At 59.0% G+C, this 20,426-nt stretch overlaps 1 protein-coding gene across 13 annotated transcripts in view; it reads left to right on the forward strand.

Moving 5' to 3' along the window:
• Positions 1-20,426, forward strand: part of EPS15L1 (epidermal growth factor receptor pathway substrate 15 like 1) — a 70,178-nt gene continuing 49,752 nt past the window's right edge. For 4 of the 13 annotated variants that reach the window (XR_011382882.2, XM_051835715.3, XM_051835714.3 and 1 more), the window contains exons 1-3: positions 3-142; positions 20,000-20,041; positions 20,151-20,240. Coding sequence is in view for 6 of the 13 variants with exons in the window: in XM_051835715.3 (XP_051691675.2) it covers positions 110-142; positions 20,000-20,041; positions 20,151-20,240 (165 nt within the window). In the remaining 7 variants the exon portion in view is untranslated. Of the gene's footprint in view, positions 143-1,193; positions 1,333-19,761; positions 19,898-19,999; positions 20,042-20,150; positions 20,241-20,426 lie in introns of those variants that run through there. The other 9 variants (XM_051835712.3, XM_089316478.1, XM_089316482.1 and 6 more) reach the window with 6 other exon arrangements.

The raw sequence follows: 20,426 nt of genomic DNA on the forward strand, positions 1-20,426 counted from the left end.
TGAGTCAGGCTGCGCGCGCACCGCCCTCCCTCACGTCAGTGCGCACGCGCCACCGCGACCCCGCCCCCTCCCACTCCCCCGGCGCCCGGAGCCCCGAGTCCGCGGGAAGATGGCGGCGCCGCTCATCCCCCTCTCCCAGCAGGTATGTCCCGGGCGGGCCTGGGGGCGGCACCGGGTTTCGGGGCGCCAGGCGGATGCCGCGGAGCAACCCGAGCCTGAGGGAAGCGCAGTCCGGGGGGCAGCGGCGGCTCGCGCTGAGGGGGCCCGAGGCAGGCGGGCCGGCGGCTCTGAAGGTGACAGGCAGGCCCGGCCCGCGGCCTCCCGCCCCCGAGAGACCCTCGGCGGGCGGTGACAGGGCGGCTCCTCGCGCGTGTCCGCGCCGCCGGGTCCCGTATTGCTGCCGCCGGGCAGCGGGCCGTCCGCGGTGCGTCGGGTCCCTCCCCGCAGAGGGGGCGAGCCTTTGTCTCCCGCGGGCCCCCGGCGTCGGGGCGGACAGCGGCCCCGCCGGGGCACCCGCGGCGCGGAGGGCCGAGCCCAGCGGGAGCCCGCAGCGGCCCGCAGCGGCCTCCCAGACCCGCCCCGCCCTCCTCCGGGAGCGGCTTCCGCCACCCTTTGCAAGGCTGAAAGAGGGGGGCTTCGCAGGGTCCTGGGGGGCGCCTGTCTGGGTTCTCAGCTTTGCCTGATGCGCTCACGGAGGGGCCGTATCCGTGACGGCGACACAGACGTGCCGAAAAAAAGTGTCCTGCGCAGACAGGCAGCTCTGGTTCTGCGGGGTGGGGGGCGGGATGGGGGAGGGGCATTCATTCATTTATGGATCCAGCCCGGCCTTTGGATGGGCATTGGGTCAGGTGCTGGGAGCGCAGCTAGACTGGCGGGGTCGCCGCTGGCTCGGAGGTGGGAGCTGATCACAGCCGCCCAGAGCCTGTGTTGGGCCACCCAGGCCGTGCGGATAAGCGCTTTGCCGGAGCTGCCTAGCGCGGAGTGGTGCTGAGCGATCGATCTTGGCGTCCTGTGTTCAGATCTTAACTCCTCCGGGCGTCCTTGAGTGAAGAAGCGCTTACCTGGTCTCTGGGTGCCGCAGTCGCCGCCTCCTGAACACGGGAGTGGTCAGATGTACTGGGAGAAGAAGGTTAAGCGTGCACAGCGCCGGAGACGGTGTCTGGCACATTGGTGTCGTCATTACATCTCTGCCAGGTTTGGCTGTCTGGGAGTAGAGACCACAGCCAGTACAGGTGCCAGACCTGGAGCGCTGAGAGGCACTTTGAGGAGACGGGGCAGCTGATCCCAAGAGGAGAGAGCAGAGGCCTTGTCAGATCTTGCAAGAACTAGCTGGTAGGCAACACTGTTACTAAGTTAACAGCTAAACTCTAGTGGTTATTAATAGTGGTTATTAATTAACACGTTCTTGTAATGGACACGAAAGTGCTCTATACACTTTTTTTTTTTTTTTTTTTTTTTTTTAAGGATTTTATTTATTTACTTAAGAGGCAGAGCTGCCCACAGAGAGAGGGAGAGACAGAGAGGAAGGTCTTCTGTCACTCCCCAAATGGTCACAATGGCTGGAGCTGGGCCGATCCAAAGCTGGGAGCCAGGAGCTTCTTCCAAGGCTCCCACGTGGGTTCCGGGGGCCCAGGGACTTGGGCCATCTTCTACTGCTCTCCCAGGCCACAGCAGAGAGCTGGATCAGAGTGGAGCAGCCGGGACTCGAACCAGCGCCCACATGGGATGCCAGCACCGCGGGCAGAGGCTCAGCCTACTTGGCCACAGCGCCGGGCCCTCTGTACACTGTTAGGTGCCATCCAGATGTCAGGGGTTATTATCAGTAGCCGGGCTCCACGCGTAGAGTGGGTGTGGTGGGTCACAGGGGTGGCGGGTGTGAAACTCCCTCAGCTCTCGTCTGGTGAGAAAGTGCTCCCGGTTCTCTGGGGGGAGGGGAGTCTGTGAAAAGCTTCCTGTCTAATTTTGACGCCAGCCGTGATTGAGCTTTGGCGGTGACCGGTGACTGGTGACCGCAGCCAGTGGTACTGAGGGCGGCAGAGTTACCTGCGTGTGGTTGCGCACCTGAACAGGCCCCCGCGGTCAAGGAGGGGCCCTTATTTTCCTGACGGTGGAGCTTTGGAGGAGGGCTCTGGTCTGCTGTCCTGAGATAAGGGCGCTCTGGCCAGGTCACGTGTGCACCTGCGCAGTACCTCTCCGGACAGAACCCGCGCTGGCCAGGCGCCGGCCCGCCTCAGCCCTGTCTGCCCGTGCTCGCCCTCTGCACCCGCACTGTTCTGATCCTGCCGCGTCCTCAGGGCGTCCCCACTGGCTGTTCCTGCTGGTGGCAGCTAAGATGTCGTTCTTCCCAGAGGGCTCTGCTGCTCGCTGTTACCCCACACAGCTGTCTGTCCCCCTCCCACCACCCTTCAGCACCCAGCAGGCGCCGCGGACACCTGTGTGTGTGTGTCTGCTGTGTGACTGCTGTGTGACCGGGCAGGTGTCTTGCTCGGAGCCCTGCCCTGTGCCTGGCTCCCAGGAACTGTCAGCTGCAGCCCCGACGCTGGGACCAATGACTGCACACGCGGCTTGGTGTGCACGCGCGGCTGAGGAAAGGCTGTGGGCGGGGCCGCAGTTGAGCCCAGGAGTTGTGAGAAGAGCAGAGCCTCGAGCCCCTGGCATCTGACCCCTCCATACGTCTGTTGCAGGAAGGCGAGGCCAGGCTTTCTTCCCTGGGGTACTCTGTCAGCAACCCCCCATCCCCACTCTTGCCTGCAGCTCTGGGGGCGGAGTGGGGGGTTACCGTGGGCCCCTGTGGGAGGCCTCAGGGCTGCGGAGATGGCTCGGGCTCCCAGGCCACGGCACAGGCAGTGTGGCTGGGGGTCCAGCGTACTTCTGGGGAGCGCCCTGGGGTTGTGCTTGGATGGAGGGTGGCAGGGCCCTGGGGTGGTGCTTGGATGGAGGGTGGCAGGGCATGCTTGTGAAGCCGATGGCCAAGGTGAGCGTCGCGTTCGGCCAGCGGAGAGCAGGGAAGAGGAAGGGTGCTTTCCTCCCCCGCCCCACGCATTGTCTGCGTCCTTCCGGTCGGCCCCTCCCCTGAGCTGCTCCCAGATCTCTGCTTCCTGACGTAGTGTTTTCAGCCCCAGACAGAAACGTCCCATTGAGGGGTTAGTGCTCTTTGCCTGTCCCGGAGCGACTTCTCCCCGTCAGCAGCTCATCGACCTGCTTCTCCTGCATGGTGCTGTCTCCTTTCCAGAAAGCCCTCTGGGCAACCCCCGGGGCAGTGCACCCCAGCCCTCCCCTCTCCAAGGTTGCCAGAGGCCCAGCCCCTCTGCCCTGGCAACCCTGGGCCCAGCAGCCTGGAGTCCTCAGCTCCCCGTCCATCTTTTCTCCCTTCACTCCCCCTGCCCTTCCCTGCACAGTCCAGCCCCCACCCCTGCCTGGCCTGCCCCAGCTTGCTGGACTCCAACAAGCTGCTGGCTCCTGACCCCACCTGGGAGTTCACTGAGGGCGGGGCTGCTTCCTATGGAGCCTGCCTTCCCACTTCATCCCAAGCCATTGCCAGATGATACTTCTTCTTTAAAGATTTATTTATTTATTTGAAAGGCAGAGAGAGAGAGAGAGAGAGAGGTCTTCCATCCACTGGTTCACTCCCCTAGATGGCTACGACAGCCAGAGCTAGGCCATTCTGAAACCAGGAGCCAGGAGCTCCATCCGGGTCTCCCACACAAGTGCAGGGGCCCAAGCACTTGGGCCATCTTCCGCTGCTTTCCCAGGCCATGGCAGGGAGCTGGATGGGAAGTGGAGCAACCAGGACCCGAACCTGCACCCATATGGGTTGCTGGTACTGCCGACTGCGGCTTTTACCCACTACACCACAGTGCTGGCCCCCCTAGGAGGTTTTATGTCCATTTTCCTTGTGCAGAAAGTGAGTCTTAACAGCTTGAAGCCCCTGAGCTTGTGGGGATCCCCAGCCGCCTACTGCAGAGCCCTGCCTGCCAGTGCTCCCCACTCTTGGAGGCGCCTGCTGGGCACCCCGCCCAGAGCAGCACCCGGCCAGTGTGTCTGCAGCCAACGCTGAGTGGCTCAGGACACTTGCTTGTTCTTTTGTCCTTTGTTGTTTTTCTGAAAAATAGTCACTGGCCTAGTCACTAGAATGCTAGCGGAGTGAAGTGGCAGTTGATGTGCAGAGTGGAGTGTTAGGAGGAGTGACTCGGCCCCACCCCTTCGAGATTCAGAATTCCCTGTTGTCTCTCTTGTTGACCTACATCCACCTGCTTTTACATTTCTTTATTTTTTATTTGATGCATTATATTTGTACATAGAGCACTTCAAGAAGATCCCGGAAAAATGAAATTAAAAGTAAGTTTATTTTGGTGCAAAAGCTTATGGCATCCATGCACTTTTTTTTTCATGAACTTTTTGAAGGTCCTCATGCACGGGTTTCAGCTCTTTTTGCACCAAAGTAAAATTTTAATTGCATTTTCCTTGATGCTGTTGAAGCACCTTCAGATTTATGGGGTGTAGATCAGGGTAACTGGCACACCCATCACCTCAAAGCATTCAAAATCCCCACCACGAGCAGCTATTTTGGGGTAACACAAGGTGGAACCGTTGGTCACTGTTGCCTTCCTGGGCTGTAGCACCTTCCAGGTGGTGGTTCCTGGCTCACTGATATCGCGCTGGCCTGTTGTTCCCTAACCAGCTCCCTGCCAGGCAGTGACGTCACTGTTTGCCCCCCTCTGACCCAATTCTGAGCTTTAACATGACTCTCTAATGCCCAGTTTGTAACCTCAGTCAGCTGATCTGGGCACCAGGGGTCAGGGAGTCCCTGAGAACCGAGTGTGCACTTTGCAGTTCTGGTACCTTGGGCTGGGCCAGCTGACTGTGACGGACAGACAGACACTGCCGCCAGCATGAGGTTACAGGCACCTCGTCAGTCCCACCGCCTGGCTCTCCTGACCCACGTCCAGGCCCCTCCACCGCACTGTGGCTTCCTGTCCTAGCCGCGTGACGTCTCCTCTCATTTGCTGGTACACGGTGAGCGTGCTCATTGCGGGTCACGGAGAGGAGAGAGGAGTCCCTGGTGGAGGCTTTGTTTTATTCTGTGAGGCTCCTGTCTTTGGAAGGCCGAGGGTAAAGGCAGGGCCTGCGCCGTGTCTTCTTGAGGGATCAGAAGGGTTCCCAGCCAGAGTGGCGCTCATGGCTGCAGGGCCATCCCAGAAATGCTGACCAGGCCTGGTCTGCAAGCAGGGACCGCTCGGCCCAGTGCGCGCTCAGGTCACAGGTGCCCCGAGCTGGAGGTGGGGCGCGTGACTCGCTTCCGTTTGGGCATTGGACCCAGTGGTGAGGAGGGAGGGGCTGCCTTTCACGCAGAAGCTGAGTCGACTGGGCAGGAGCCAGCAGGCTGCAGCTCTAGCCCAGAGCGCGGAATCATGGGACTGGGCGCGGGGACCTCGGGCTGCGTGCCCCTCTTTTAATGAGTGACCTGGGGACGAAAGGAGGAAGGGGTTCTTGTAAATGGGACGCAGGAGTGTGTGCCTGGGCCACAGATTGGCCCGGACTGACAGGCGTCTGCTTACCCGAATTGTGACTAATGGCGGGGAATGAGACCTGTCTGCCGTCTCCATGCTGGGCGGCCTCACCACTGGACAGAGCGCTGGCCGGAAAGGCTTCACACCTGCATGGCCCGTGAGCCGTTAGCCTTTCCAGCCCCTTTGGGCTTTTCCCGGCATAGCATTCTGGCTCTTGATACCACACGCCAGTGCGACAAAGTGGAGGTTACAGATGGCCTCAGATTTCTCCTGGCGCAGCCCACTGTGTGGGATCGCAGTCTCCATAGTGGATCTGTGCTCTGGGTACGTGTGAGGCAGGCTGACACAAAGTCCGTCTCCTGTACACACCCCCTGAAAGCACGGAAGGGTGGTTCCAGGAAGCCAGGGTGGCCCCGGCGCTGCCCCCCGTGCAGCAGGTGGCACACCTGCGACACCCACAGCCCGAGGCTTTGCCATCACTGCTCCGCCCGTGGCCGCTGGGCCCCTCCTTCTCTTTGTGCGTGCTTTTCCTTCTCTCGGTCATTCCTCTCTGCATATCTCAGCTGCGACATCACTTCCTGCCGGAGGGGATGGGCTCCTGTCCTTGTCCAGAGCCATTTTCACTTTTCTCTTGGTGTGGTTATCTGGTTGGTGGTCTGTCTCCCCCGTTTCCCCAGCTGAGTCCACAGGGCACGGGCTCTGCCTGTTTTATTCGCCTTTGTACCCTAGGGTGCGTCTCGGGTGCTGAGTACCCGGCTGTTGAAGGGAAGTCTGAAGTGGAGGGCGGATCCTCATGACGGGGCAGTAAGGAGCCGTGGTATCTCCCCGAGGAAGGCGTGCTGAGGTTGTCTGACTGCTTGTACAGGGGATGCTGGGTGCCAGGACATCTGCTGTGACGTGGACACGGAAGGCATGCTGCGGTTGTCTGACTGCTTGTACAGGGGATGCTAGGAGCTGGGACGTCTGCTGTGACGTGGACGTGAAGTGGTCAAGGGGAACCTGGCCCAGATAGCCCAGGAAGAGCCTAGTGATGGAAGGTGTGTAGGGGGTGTTCAGACAGGGGTCCCTCTCAGGGGGCACAGGAGGCAGAAGGCGTTCGTTGAGCCTTCAGGGAGCCATGTGGGCGCCTGTGACAGCCTGCAGGCTGGGTGGGCGCTTGTATTTAAGCGCAGCTGTGAAGGAGCTCAACCCCTGGGCCCCGGGGCCCCCACACTCCGTTTGCTGAGCGCCTGCTGTGTGCAGCTCCAGAACCGAGCTGAGCAGAGCACAGCTCCCTCACCCCCAACCCATGGGTCAGCGGAGCTGGGGCTGGGTGCAGGCACCTAGGACACGGGGTGCCAGGCACCCTTGTGGAGGTCGGGGGTTGGGGACGACTGCAGGGTTGGAACATAACTCTTCCCTGGGCTGCAAATGAGGCAGAGAGGAAGCAGGCAGCCGGGCCTCCCTTTGGTCTTTCTTCTGTTCCTGCAGGTGGACACGGTGGGGGCAGCCTCTCCAGCCCCCTCCCTTGGTGCCCTCCTCATGCCCTCTGCATGGTGCCATCATTACGGCTTCCTGGCCCTCTCTCCACATGGTCGGAGCCCCTGAGTCTCCCAGAACAGTGTTACGGAGTTTGGGGCGCAGCCCCTGTGCAGGAGCAGAGGAGTGTCGTTGGACACCGACCTCCGACAGTGCCGTTGTCATTGCTATCACCCCACGCTCGCTTCTGGATAGGGCAGCTGAGGAGAGAGGGGCCCAGGGAGGCAGGGCGCCCAGTGGGGCCACAGGCCCCACGTTTGCCCCTCTCACCTGGGCTCCAAGCGCTGGCGCAGTCTGTCAAGACAAGGGCTGCAAGGTGCACTGGGAGAAGCAGGCTGAGGGTCTGGACTTGACCCTCTCTGGGAAGCCAAGGGCGGCCCTGCTGAGCAGGGAAGTGGCAGAGTTCCAGGTGCACACAGGGGAAGAGGGAGGCTGGGGAGGCAGCGAGGAGGCCGGGGTGGGGGTCTGGGTGGGGGTCAGAGAGCCTGCGGTGGGGGGCAGGCCTCCCTCCTTCCCGGTCAGGACACAGCTCCAGCCCCTGTGCGGTGCGGAGCGTCGTCGTGTGTGTATTCGTGTGTGTGCTGGCAGACTGGTGCTGGTTTCGGCCACACCGTGGTGTTCCGTGGTGGTGGGCACCGTTCTTTGCTCGCCGTGGGATCCAGGCGGCCTGCTTGGTGCCTGATGTCTCCAGGCCTCTGACAGTATTTGGCAAGTGACCAACGTACCATAGAGCAGTGGATGCTGGGACTCTGGTGTTGCCAACAGTGAGGAGGCGGCGGCGGCCCCAGGAGGCCATGGGGGGTCTGCTCGTGTTCTTGCACACGGCATTTTCAGAGCTGGAGTCTGCCCCTTTCCTGGCGCTGCCCCACCTGCCCTGGTCACCACTGCACTTGACCCGGCCCCCCCAGCACCTAAGTCCCGTGCTGTTTCTCCTCGAGTGGTGCCGCTGCCCTGCTCTGTCGCAGCCTGTCCCCACACTGCGTGTCCTTGGACTGGCTCTGCCGTCTCCCTGCCGTGTGGGAGTGTGTCTGCTTGTCTGTGGCTGCGGAGCCGCCCTCCGCTCTGTGTGTTCCTCGCAGCCCTTGGCCTCTGTGTGCTTTGTCTGACTTTCCCACAGCCCAGACCTGGTGTCCCTGACGCCCTCTCCTGGGCTCTGGGCACGCTTGCTGTGCTGCTGCTCCCTGTGGCGAGCCCCCGGCGCTCTGATCGGGCTCCCTTTGCTCTCTGTTCCCCCTTCCTGAGGCCCAGTGAGCTGTCCCACACACGTCTGTGTCCCCAGTGTTTCTGTAGTGTGAGCTCACCATGTGTTTGTTGAGTGAGTAAATGAATGAATTCCCAAGTCCCAGAGGGGAGAGCTGGCCAGTCCAGACCCCTGTTTCCGGAGGCTTCCTGTGAAGGGGAGGGGTCGATGGCTTGAGGTGGAGCCAAGGTGGAGGGGGTGTTTCTGGGGTAGGACAAGGGGGACACCAGGAACTGCAGCCACCAATCCCAGGTGGTGGGGATGCTTATCTTCCTCCTGATGGGGAGATAAGGCTCAGAGAGGCTGTACTTCCTCCCCAGGGTTGCACAGCATTCCTGCAGTGGGCTAGGGCTCAGATCCGCATCTTCCTGGCCGTGCTCTTGACCTCTGTGTGACATTGTTCCTCTTAGTGAAGCAAGATGGGAAGCTGTGGCCGGAATTGGTGGGCTTTCCCCAAGACCTCCCAGGCTTGGCTTAGCCCTGACTCCTCCACAGGCCCTCATCAGCATGCGCGGAGCCTGCTGCAGTGACCTTGGTCCCCGGCTCACAGGAAGCACAGGAAGCCAGAGAGGGATGGCCTCCGGGGAGCCTTTAGCTTTAACCCTGGGTTTTGTGCCCTGAGCTCCTTCCCCTCTCTGTCTGGTTCACTTTGATTCTGCTTTGTGCCTGAAGCCGCAGATGTGGGTATCTGTCCCCCTCTAGGGTAGAGACTGCAGGCTTTACCTGCTTGCCACGCCCCTCCGTAGGCTCTGCGTGCCCAGGCCCATCTGTCCTCAGCATGCGTCCCCCCCCCCACCCCAGGGAGAATCCACGAGAGTTCTTTCAGACCCCGCCGCTCCTCCTGTTTCCTCGCTCCCTTTTCTGTCCTGTTGACAAAACGCGGCTCCAGCTGGGAGCACTGGAAGCCAGGAGGCAGCAGGCCAGCCGTGGGGACCCTGCCACAGCAGGCTCTGTCCCATCCCTGAGTCCCGGCGGCCCAGGCTTGCCGGTTCCTGTCCTGCCCCCTTTTCTCACTTAGCATACTCGACCAGGGCCCAATTTGTGGACGTCGTGCCTGGGCCGTCTTCACCACCGTGAGGTTTTTATTCTGCCCCGCGGACACTCAGCAGTTTATCCGTGGGACAGCTCTCAGCCCCTTGCTGTCCGCGGCCGTGCCCACGGGGAAGGAAAACCGAACCAACCTGAGTCCGGGTGGACTCCGGGAGAAGGCCTTGAGTGGCAGGGGCGCACGAGTGCTTCCAGAGTTTGGCAGAGTGTGGTCCTGTCCGCGATGGGATTTTCTCGCCCTTAACCGTGAGCAGCCTGTGCCGTGCGGGTCCTTGCCCAGGCAGCACCGCGTCGCAGCGTGGCCTTTCGCTGTGCAATGTTGAATGAGCTCCCGTGTGCCCAGCGCCGTGCCCAGTGGATGGCCGCACCTGTGAGTTCTTTCACACCTGTCCTGCTCTCAGGCCTGGGGGCCTTCCCTGCCCACGCACCTAGGTTTTGTTTTTATTTATTTATTTTTTTGACCTTAGGAATTGTATCTGAACGTGTGCCTCTGCCTGTCTGAGCTGTTTTTCATAACCACAGTGCCGTTGTCACGTGTTACGCAGCTGGAACAGGAGCCGCCTCATGGTTGTCCCTGCCAGCCCACATCCACATTTCCCTGAAGCTCTAAGATGTCACCTTCTAGTGGGTTGTTAAGACTGCTCAGTCTCTCTCTCTCAAGATTTAAATAAAGGCAGAGAGAGAGAGAGAGAGTTGCCATTGGTTGTTTCACTTCCCATATGGGATGCTGGCACTGCAGGTGGCAGGTTAACACACTATGCCACAATACTGGCCCTTTCTCTTTTTAAAATACGTATTTTTTATTTGTATGTTTGAAAAGCAGAGTAACAGAGAAGGAGAGAGACAGAAAGAGAGATTTTCCATCCACTGGCTCCCTTCGGGAATGCCCACAATAGCTGGGGCTGGGCCATTTCGTAGTCCCACCTGCTTCCCTCCCAGCCCCTCCCTTCCTCAACCCTCAACAGGCACGGCTTCACCTCTACGATTGTGTCATCAGTGGTGCCTCCCTTTTCATGGCTGAGTCGTATTCCACGAGGTGCTCGGGTCAGTGTTCAGTCCATTCCCTGTTGGTGACCATCCGAGTGTTTCCAGCTGGACTGATGCCAGCTTGGGCTGCTGTCAGCACCGTGTGCAGGCTGTTACATGGACCTGAGTCTTGGGTCTCTAGGGCGAGTGCCCAGCACGGTGGCTGATCATGTGGTACTTGTGTGTCCAGCTTCTTTTTAATCAGTTACTTCAATCAAAATTTTATTTGTTTGGAAGGCAGCGAGAGAGACAGAGATCTCCTATCTGCAGGAAGGTCACTTCCTGCATGTCTGCGACATACAGGCTGGGCCAGGCTGAGGCCAGGAGCAGGGAGCTCACACTGAATTTCCTGTGTAGGTGACAGGGACCCAAGTACTTGTGGCCTTACCTGTTGCCTTGCAGAGTGCACACCAGCAGAAGGCTGGAATCAGAAGTGGAGCGGAGACCTGAGCCCAGGCACTCGGACGTGGGACGTGGGTGTGGGTTTCCCAAGCAGCATCTTAGCCACTGCACCAAACGCCTGCCCCAGTGTGTTCAGATTTTTAACAAGAAATTGCTTGCACACCAGCATCCCATATCAGCACCAGTTTGAGTGCTGGCTGCTCTGCTTCCAAACCAGCTCCCTGCGGATGCACCTGGGAAGGCAGCAGAAGATGGCCCAAGTGCTTGGGTCCCTGCACCCACGTGGGAGACCCGGATGGAGTTCCAGGCTTCTGGTTTCAGCCTGGCCCTGATTTGGCTGTTGACACCGTTTGGGGAGTGAACCAGTGGATGGAAGATCTCTCTCTGGCTCCCCTCCTCTCTTGCTCTGCCTATCAAATGAACAAATCTTTAAAAAAAAAAAAAAAAAAAAAAAAGGCAGCAGCAGCCTCTGCTGGGGCAGAGAGAGCCGTCCTTTCCACGGAGGTCGGCCACGCCCTAGTTCTGCCGCGTGCCGGCTGCGTGGCCTGTCAGGAGAGCTGGGCGCACCGCCAGGATCAGGGCTGTGTCAGCCCCGGGGGAACTCCAAGCGGAAGACAGAACTGCAAGGATGATCAGGTCAGCTCTTCTCTGGGCTGTTTTCGCATCAGCATCTGTTTCTCCCAGCAGCGTGGTCCGGGATGTCTGGGTGTTGTGAGCCCAGCTTCCTGCAGAATCCGGCCGCAGCGTGGGCCAGCACGGCTGCTGTGGCCTCTCAGTTTGCTGTGGGCAATGGCGGGCTGTGCCAGGTTGACTGGTACGCTGCAGTCAGTCTTGCCCTTTGACCTCTCCTGTTGAATAACGCGCTTGCCTGTGAGGCTGTCCTGTACACAGCCCCCTGCCCGGCTGCGTCCCGCCTGGGCTGTCTTGCAGGGTGCCGGGGAGCGTTAAGGTGACACTGTGGGGCCAGTGACTGTGTGACCCTGGGCAGGGTGGCCTCAGGTTCCCCACCTGTAAGGTGGGGCTGGCAATAACACCCGCCCCGTGGCACCGCTGGGAAGAGAAATGAGGTACTGGAGAGGAGCGTCCAGTGCGTGTGGCCCTGCTTCTCAGGACAAGGGATCAGAGGCGAACATGGCTTTGCTTTAACAATGTCATTTGTCACCAGCGAGGCGGTGATCCTGGCTTTGTGCCAGCACCTCTACAGATGCCCTTGACTTCCCAGGGGATTTCCGCCCCAGGAAAACCATAGGTTGAAGGTAGTGGCAAGTCAGAAGCTGACCAGAGGATCAGCGCCGGCCTGGAAAGAGGTCGAAGTTCAGTGACTTTTGCTTCACAAAGCCTGAGAACCCGCAGTCGCCCGCTGTAAGCAGGTGACGCACAGCGGCAATTGGCGGGCCACACCCAGGTGCGACGGGTGAAGGTTTAGGTTCTGCCCCAGGCCGCAGGTGCGCATCAGAGCTGGGGGGACCCACTCCTGCCAGGATTTGGAGTCATTCGAACCCCGGTCTCAGAGGCCCCCACCCCGGTGGTGCTGCCGTCTTCCTCCCAGCAAACCAGGCTTCTCGCTGGCGCTCCCACGAACCGTGGTGTGGCGAAGGCGTCACCGAAACAGGAGGTGAAATTGTTTCGGCCCCCTCCTCCCCCCGTAGGTCATTTCTGGGCAGGAGCGTGAAGTGAGTTGGCCACAGGAACGATGCTTGTTGTCTCTTAGTGTTCTAAGATGCAAAGAGCAACTGAAAGGCGAGGCCAGGCCAGAAGCCACGTTGGGCCTCATCAATAATTCAGACACTGCAGTGTGGGGAGCAAACCGGACTAGACTGAGTTACTGGAATTAAGACTTATTCTATGCATCTGCTCTCCCACAATATGGCGCTGGGAGAGAAGTAAACAGCTTCCGCACAGCTGCCTCTCACCAACTTGACAAGCTGCAGGACTTGCTACTGATTGGAGGAGAGCAGCGTACTCGGCATGTGGGCAGCCGAGTTGGGATTGGCGGAGGAGGACTATAAAGGAGGAGAGAGACGGCATTCACCAGGAACATCTATGAGGAACATCTAAGGGGAACACCTGTGCAGCCCCCGAGAGAGCCGGCCGGCGGTGTGCCGCTCCCCTGCGGAAGTGGGGAATGCGGCCAGGGGGAACTGCCCTTCCACGGAGGTGGAAGGGATAGTAGCCAACCCGGGAAGAACCAGCAGCAAACCCGGGGAGGGCCGAGCAGCAGAAAGAATAGCGCAGGGTTCAGTGTTGCTCCTCCACGAAGAGGGGGAGCGACATAATGGTGCCGTGACTCGGATATGAAGCCTAGGCAGGGTCTTGTGTCGTTCCTCCACGAAGAGGGGGAGCGACATAATGGTGCCGTGACTCGGATAGGAAACCTAGGACGGATAGGAAACCTAGGACGGATAGGAAACCTAGGAGGGAAGAAACGGGAAGAAGTGGAAAATTACCGGAGAGAGAGACTAGCGAAGAGCCTAGGGGAAAGCCGGACGAGAAAGGTGCCGGAAGAAGCTATTGAAAGCCTAGGCATAGACTTGGATATGGACTGTGGGAAAGAAGTTAGGATTTGAAAGCGAAAGTGAAAGCTTTCACAGACTCGGATGCGGACTATGGCGGGGAAGCTAGGAGATTGAAAGCGAAAGTGAAACCTGGAGGAGGCTTGGACTCGGATACGGACTGTGGGAAAGAAGTTGGGATTTAAAGTGAAAGCAAGAAGAAACTTAGACTCAGATACGGACTGCAGGTTGAAAGTGAAAGTGAAACCTATAAGAAACTTAGACTTGGATACGGACTGTGGGGAGAGGCCAGGAGAAATGAGGGAGGAATATTGTTGGAAGAAAACTTAGGGAAACACACCGGGTAGAGAAAAATGTTAGGGAGGATGAAGCCGCGAGTGCAGGCCAAGCCATCTTGGAATTCTTCAAGTCACCCTGGGGAGCAAGAGGCGAAGATCTGGAACCAGAGGCAGAGACGTGGGCCGCCAGGATTCGCCAGGTTAGTCCGGGGAACTTGGACTGAATGCCGGTGGTGGCGGAAACATTCGCGGAAGCCGCCGCGTGCAGAGAGAGCACGGGGCGTTGGCGCGAGGCCGTGGTGCGGGCGCGAAGTGCGTGGAGACCGCGGAGCGTGCGCGCAGAGCCGGGAACCCGCCGGCGGGGCGAGGCGCCGGGAAGCTGCGCGGAGTCGTGAAGCTGCCGGCAGGGCGAGGCGCAGCCGGGAAGCCGCGGGGATAAGAATGAGAGCGGGAAGCCGCAGGGATAAGAGAAACAGAAGTTTAGAAGTAAAGTGAGAAAAATAGGAATGCTGGAAGATAGAAGTAAAATGGGAGAAATAGGAATGCCCGGAGATAGAGAAATAGAGAAATAAAAAGGCCTCCCTACAACACTGCAATGTGAGAGCTTGGATTCGGTCTGCCTAATCAAGTGAGGCGATGAGCACCTGCGGGCAGCTAGCAGCTTATGCGCCGCAGGTCACCGAAGATAGGCACGAACCAACACTAATAAGTCTCCCCCACAATAAGGCAATGAGAAGGCTTGGATTCGGTTTGCCTGATAGAGCTTGTAAGCCCCTGCGGGCAGAGCAGAGCATGCGCTGCAGGGCACCGAACACAGGCACGCATCAGCGCCTAAAAACCTCCTCACAACATGGCGAAGAGAGGACCCGGATTCGGTTTGCCTGATTGATAGGACTTGTAAGAACCTGTGGCAACTCTAGCAAGCAGAGCAGAGTGTGTGCCGCGGGACACCGAAGACAGGCGCGTATCAACGCCAAAAATAAAAAGAAAGGGGGATCTGTGGGGAGCAAACCGGACTAGACTGAGTTACTGGAATTAAGACTTATTCTATGCATCTGCTCTCCCACAATATGGCGCTGGGAGAGAAGTAAACAGCTTCCGCACAGCTGCCTCTCACCAACTTGACAAGCTGCAGGACTTGCTACTGATTGGAGGAGAGCAGCGTACTCGGCATGTGGGCAGCCGAGTTGGGATTGGCGGAGGAGGACTATAAAGGAGGAGAGAGACGGCATTCACCAGGAACATCTATGAGGAACATCTAAGGGGAACACCTGTGCAGCCCCCGAGAGAGCCGGCCGGCGGTGTGCCGCTCCCCTGCGGAAGTGGGGAATGCGGCCAGGGGGAACTGCCCTTCCACGGAGGTGGAAGGGATAGTAGCCAACCCGGGAAGAACCAGCAGCAAACCCGGGGAGGGCCGAGCAGACGAAAGAACAGCGCAGGGTCCTGTGTCGTTCCTCCACGAAGAGGGGGAGCGACACTGCAGGGGCGAAGATGGCGCCCTGGGCGGTGCAGGAGAGCACGGGGGGCCTTGTCCCTGGGCCGTTCCCCTCAGCCTCAGCCTCAGCCGTGAGCTCACCCTCGCGTCAGTGCGGGAAGTCAGCCTGCGGAGGGCCCTTTCCCGGCTGCTCTGCAGGTTTTGGTGCGAGGCATCACTGCAGTCTCTGTGTGGTGTGGATCTTCCTCTCAGACGCAATGACGTACTCAGGCAGCCTGCAGGTGTGACCACTCTGTCCCCAAGAAGAAGCAGAGCCAGAGGAGAGGAGGTGACAGTTCCCGTCTGGCATTTACCCGTTGTCGTTAGCAGGACCTGAAACCTGTGTGATTAAAGCAAAGCCATCAAAGCCTCCGCCTGCTGTCGCCGTCCCGGGTTCCCCGAGTGGAGTCCCGTGGTTAGACAGGAGTGCTGAGCCATCCTTCACGGCTTCTCGTGAGCGGTGGATGTTTTGAAACCGGCACTGGCCGTGGAGTGTCAGAGGAGTCTTTCTGGATGAGCCTTGGCGTGGGCGGCCAGGGGCTGCAGCTTTGGGCTGTGAACTTCGGTGGCTTTTCTGGGCTGGTCAGGGTCTTGTTCCTCTTGAATGTGGCTTTTTTTTTTTTTTTTTTTTTTTTTTGACAGGCAGAGTGGACAGTGAGAGAGAGAGAGACAGAAAGGTCTTCCTTTTGCCGTTGGTTCACCCTCCAATGGCCGCCGTGGCTGGCGCGCTGCGGCCGGCGCACCGCGCTGATCCGATGGCAGGAGCCAGGTACTTATCCTGGTCTCCCATGGGGTGCAGGGCCCAAGCACTTGGGCCATCCTCCACTGCACTCCTGGGCCACAGCAGAGAGCTGGCCTGGAAGAGGGGCAACCGGGACAGAATCCGGCGCCCCGACCGGCACTAGAACCCGGTGTGCCGGTGCCGCAAGGCGGAGGATTAGCCTAGTGAGCCGTGGCGCTGGCGAATGTGGCTCTTACCATACACAAGCGTCTGGGAAGTGTGAGATGGATGTGAATAACCTGTGCATCTCAGATGCCCTGTTTTTCCTGCTGGAATCACTGCTCTCCCTGAAATCATACAGATCATCCATTTGGAAATGTGTTTCGGAACTGCGTGACCAGGTCTGTCGTCATGGCTGGGAGGCACCTTAGTCATCGGCGGTGGGGCCTCGAGATCTGGGCAGGAGTGTGCTGGCTGTTGTCAGGACCCTACCACCGTCACCTTTACTGACAGTGATAGCCTGCCTGCCTTCACCCCCTTTCTGTCAGTCTCACTGCTTGGCGGAGGTGTGTTAAAAGCCTGCTGGAGTTTTGTTGTTGTGTGATTTATTTGAGAGACAGACAGAGAGCTCCCATCTAGTGGCTTCCTCCCCAGATGCCTAGGCTGTGGCCAAATGCAGGAGCTAAGAATTCAATCCCGGTCTCCCACATGGGTGGCAAGGACCGAGCGTTGGATCTGATACCTGCTGCTTTCCAGGGTGTGGATTAGCGGGAAGCTGGAACGGGGAGCGGGAGCTGGGAATTGAACTCAGGCATTCCAGTGTAGGACACAGGTGTCCTTGCCAGCATCATTTTTTTGAGAGAGAGACAGAAAGGTCTTCGTTTTCCGTTGGGTCACCCCCTCAATGGCCGCTGTGGCCGGTGCGCTGCAACCGGCGCACCGTGCCAATCTGAAGCCAGGAGCCAGGTGCCTCTCCTGGTCTCCCATGTGGGTGCAGGGCCCAAGGACTTGGGCCATCCTCCACTGCACTCCTGGGCCACAGCAGAGAGCTGGCCTGGAAGAGGAACAATCGGGACAGAATCCGGTGCCCCGAAAGGGACTAGAACCCAGTGTGCCAGTGCCGCAGGCGGAGGATTAGCCTAGTGAGCAGTGGCTCCGGCCCTTGCCAGCATCTTGAGGTTTATTTTTTAAAATCTATTTGAAAGGCAGAGTTACAGAGAGGAGGATAGACAGAGGGGGAAAGAGGTCTTCCCTCCGCTGCTCCACTCCCCAGATGGCTGCAATGACCAGAGCTGGGCCAGACTGAAGCCAGGAGCCTAGGGTTTCTTCTGAGTCTCCCATGGGGGTGCAGGGGCTCAAGGACTTGGACCACCTTCTGCTGCTTTCCCAGGAGCATTTAGCAGGGAGCTGATCATCAGAACCGGCGCCCATATGGGATGCCAGCATCGCAGGCAGCGGCTTAACCTGCCGTGCCACAACGCCAGCCCCCTTACCAGCATCTGATCTACCGTGCCTGATCCTAGCCCTGCATGCAGGAGTTTTAAATGCCAGAGAGGGGACCCAGCTCTGGCTATTGTAGCCACTTGGGGAGTGGACCAGCGGATGAAAGATCTGTCTGTCTCTGTCTCTGTCTCTCTCTGTTAACTCTGCCTTTCAAATACATAATTTAAAAACAAACAAAAAAACCCCAGGAGGTCCCACAGGGTGGGACGTTGAAGATGGCACCCTAGCCACTTCTGCCCCTGCCCCCGGGATGGGGTCAGGCCAGGACCCCCTGGGCACAGGCAAGCGTCTGGTGGGCAGCCTGGCAGGTGTTTCTACTCCGTCTGCGCCGGCTCCTTTGCTTGCTTTTCATGTTCTAATTTTTCTGCCTTCTCAGGATTTCCCCGTTTTGTTTCCCCTTTTTCCTTTTGTTTTGACTTTCCTCCTGCCCTTTCAGATCTCTGTGCCACTTTCCTCTGCTTTACTGTGTCTTGGCATTTTTTCTCTGCACTTTCAGTTCTTTGTGTGTTGCAGGTGTTGGTGCCCCCAGAGAGGCTGACCATAACCTACGTGTTATTTTTGACCTGCTAGGAGCCCCAGGGCCAGCATAGGCTGTGTGATCACTCAAGGAAGCTTTTTTTTTTTTTTAATTTTTATTTTATTTATTTGAAAGACAGGGTTACAGAGAAAGAAAGAGAGAGAGAGAGGTCTTCCATCTGCTGCTTCACTCCCCAAATGACTGCAACAGCCAGAGCTGAGCTGATCTGAAGCCAGGAGCCAGGTGCTTCTTCCGGGCCTCTGATGCGGGTGCAGGACCCAAGGACTTGGGCCATCCTCCGCTGCTCTCCCAGGCCATAGCAGAGAGCTAGATTGGAAGTGGAGCAGCCGGGACTTGAACTGGCACCCATATTGGATGCCGGTGCTGCAGGCGGCAGCTTTACCCACTGTGCCATAGCGCTGGCCCCTCAAGGAAGCTTTTGATAAGTGCTATAGTCTCACCTTTTAGACAATGCTCTTAAAAACTTTTTTTTTTTTTTTTTTTCAGTTAATTTACTTGAGAGACAGAGAGAGATCTTCATCCCCTGGTTCACTCCCCAAATGCTGTCAACAGCTGAGGCTGGGCCAAGCTGAAGCCGAGTCTCCCGTGTGGGTGCAGGGGCCCAGTTACTTGAGCCATCAGCACCGCCTTCCAGGGTCTGCATAGCTGGAGGCTGGACATGGGAGCCGGAGCTGGGCACCGACCCAGACCCTCTGATGTGGCCTGTGGTGTCGTCACTGCTAGGCCCAGCCCTGCCCCACACGCGTGCGCCCCTCTGCTAGGCCCAGCCCTGCCCCACGTGCACGCGCCCCTCCTCTCATGTGCAGCTGAGTGTAACTACGTTCTTCACTTCTCACTTGGTGCTCAGGCAGGTGTGTGTATGCCGCTTTTTTCACTTTCCTCATTCCTAGTCCACTTTGTGCTGCTGTAGCAGAACACCCAAGACCAGGTACTTTATAAGGAATGGAGATGTGGGGCCCGCGCTGTGGCGGATCAGCTAAAGCTGCTGCCTGCAATGCCTGCATCCCATACGGGCGACGGTTCGAGACCTGGCTGCTCCACTTCTAATCTAGCTCCTTGGGAAGGGGCCCAAGCTCATTCTTCTGCGAGGAGCAACCTCCGTGATAACAGCCTTAATCCGTTCATGAGGCACAGTCCCCATGACCCAATCAATTTTTTTTTAAAGATTTATTCATTTATTTGAAAGGCAGAGTTACAGAGAGGCAGAGAGAGAGAGAGAGGTCTTCCATCTGCTGGTTCACTCCCCAGGTGGCTGCAGCAGCTGGAGCTGGACCACTCGATCCGAAGCCAGGAGCCAGGAGCTTCCTCCAGGTCTCCCATGTGGGTGCAGGGGCCCAAGGACCTGGGCCATCTTCCACTGCTTTCCCAGGCCACAGCAGAGAGCTGGATTGGAAGTGGACTAGAACCAGTGCCCACATGGGATGCCGGCAGTGCAGGCAGAGGCTTTATCCACTACACCACAGCACCAGCCCCCCAGTCACCTCTTAAAGGTCCCCCCAGCACTGTTGCCTTGGGATTGAGTTTTCAGTGCACGCCTTCACAGCATAGCACTCAGACGCCAGCCAGCACCGTTCCCCGCCGGGCTGGCAGGCTCCCTGGGTTTCCCCTCCCCCACCTCCCGTTGAGGTCAGGAGTGGAGGTGGTGGCCATGGTGGGAAGTGTGTGAACTTGGCCAGGCTGGATGCAGGTGTGTCCTTGCTGGCTCCGACTCGTCGGCTGACCCTAGACTGGGAGGTACCTTCTGTGAAGGACAATGTCTTAGGGACCCGAGGGGCCAAGTGCAGTGTGCAGCATGGAGCTGAGGATGCGGAACTTCCTGCCGTCCTCGTGGGACCCGGAGGGGGCGGGTCGCTGGTGGAGGACAGGCGGGACCCAGGGCAGGGGACGGGCCAGAAGCTGGCGCACCTGGTGGTTCACGATGACGCAGGGGCCTCCTTGTGATTCTGGGGCGGGAAAGTCTCCAAGGGTTGGGTGTCTCCTCCCTCTGAACTGTGAAAGACCAAAATCTCAGTGCACAGTGGACAGGAGTTGCCGCTGGGCTTGGCGGTGGCGGCTGCTCCCCAGCAACCACGTGTTTGGGCTGGAGTCGGGGTTCGTTGAGTACTGGAAAGACTTTTTCTGAATCGGGTAACATGTGTCTGGGGCCTGGGAGGTGTGTGTTTCGCCTCTCCCCGTCACATCTTGGTAGCGAGTCCACTTTTTGACCGGTGTCTTTGGTTTTGTTCACAGATTCCCACTGGAAACCCGCTGTATGAGTCTTACTACAAGCAGGTAAGCTTACCTGAGCCGGGAGGCGGGGCCGCGACCTGCAGCCGACAGTCGTCGCGATGGGTGCTGCGCGGGCCCCTGCCCCGTGCCGACCGCCGCCCTCTCCTCTCAGGTAGACCCCGCGTACACAGGGAGAGTGGGGGCCAGTGAAGCCGCGCTGTTCCTGAAGAAGTCTGGGCTCTCGGACGTCATCCTCGGGAAGGTAGTGGGGCTGAGCAGTGACCTCTCCTGCCGCAGCCACTCTTACGGCCTCCCTTGGCGAGGGCCGGCCTCTGCAGACCCCTCTCTGTGGGGCATGGCCCCTGGGGTCGTCTGGGCGTCCTGAGCCCGGGATGGCAGCCGTCGCCAGTACTTGGCTGGCACAGAAGGGGCCTGGCCCTGGGGTCTC

This window comes from Oryctolagus cuniculus, chromosome 16, assembly GCF_051225735.1.
Source record: "Oryctolagus cuniculus isolate XC-2025 breed Fujian yellow rabbit chromosome 16, ASM5122573v1, whole genome shotgun sequence".
Taxonomy (NCBI): Eukaryota; Metazoa; Chordata; class Mammalia; order Lagomorpha; family Leporidae; genus Oryctolagus; species Oryctolagus cuniculus.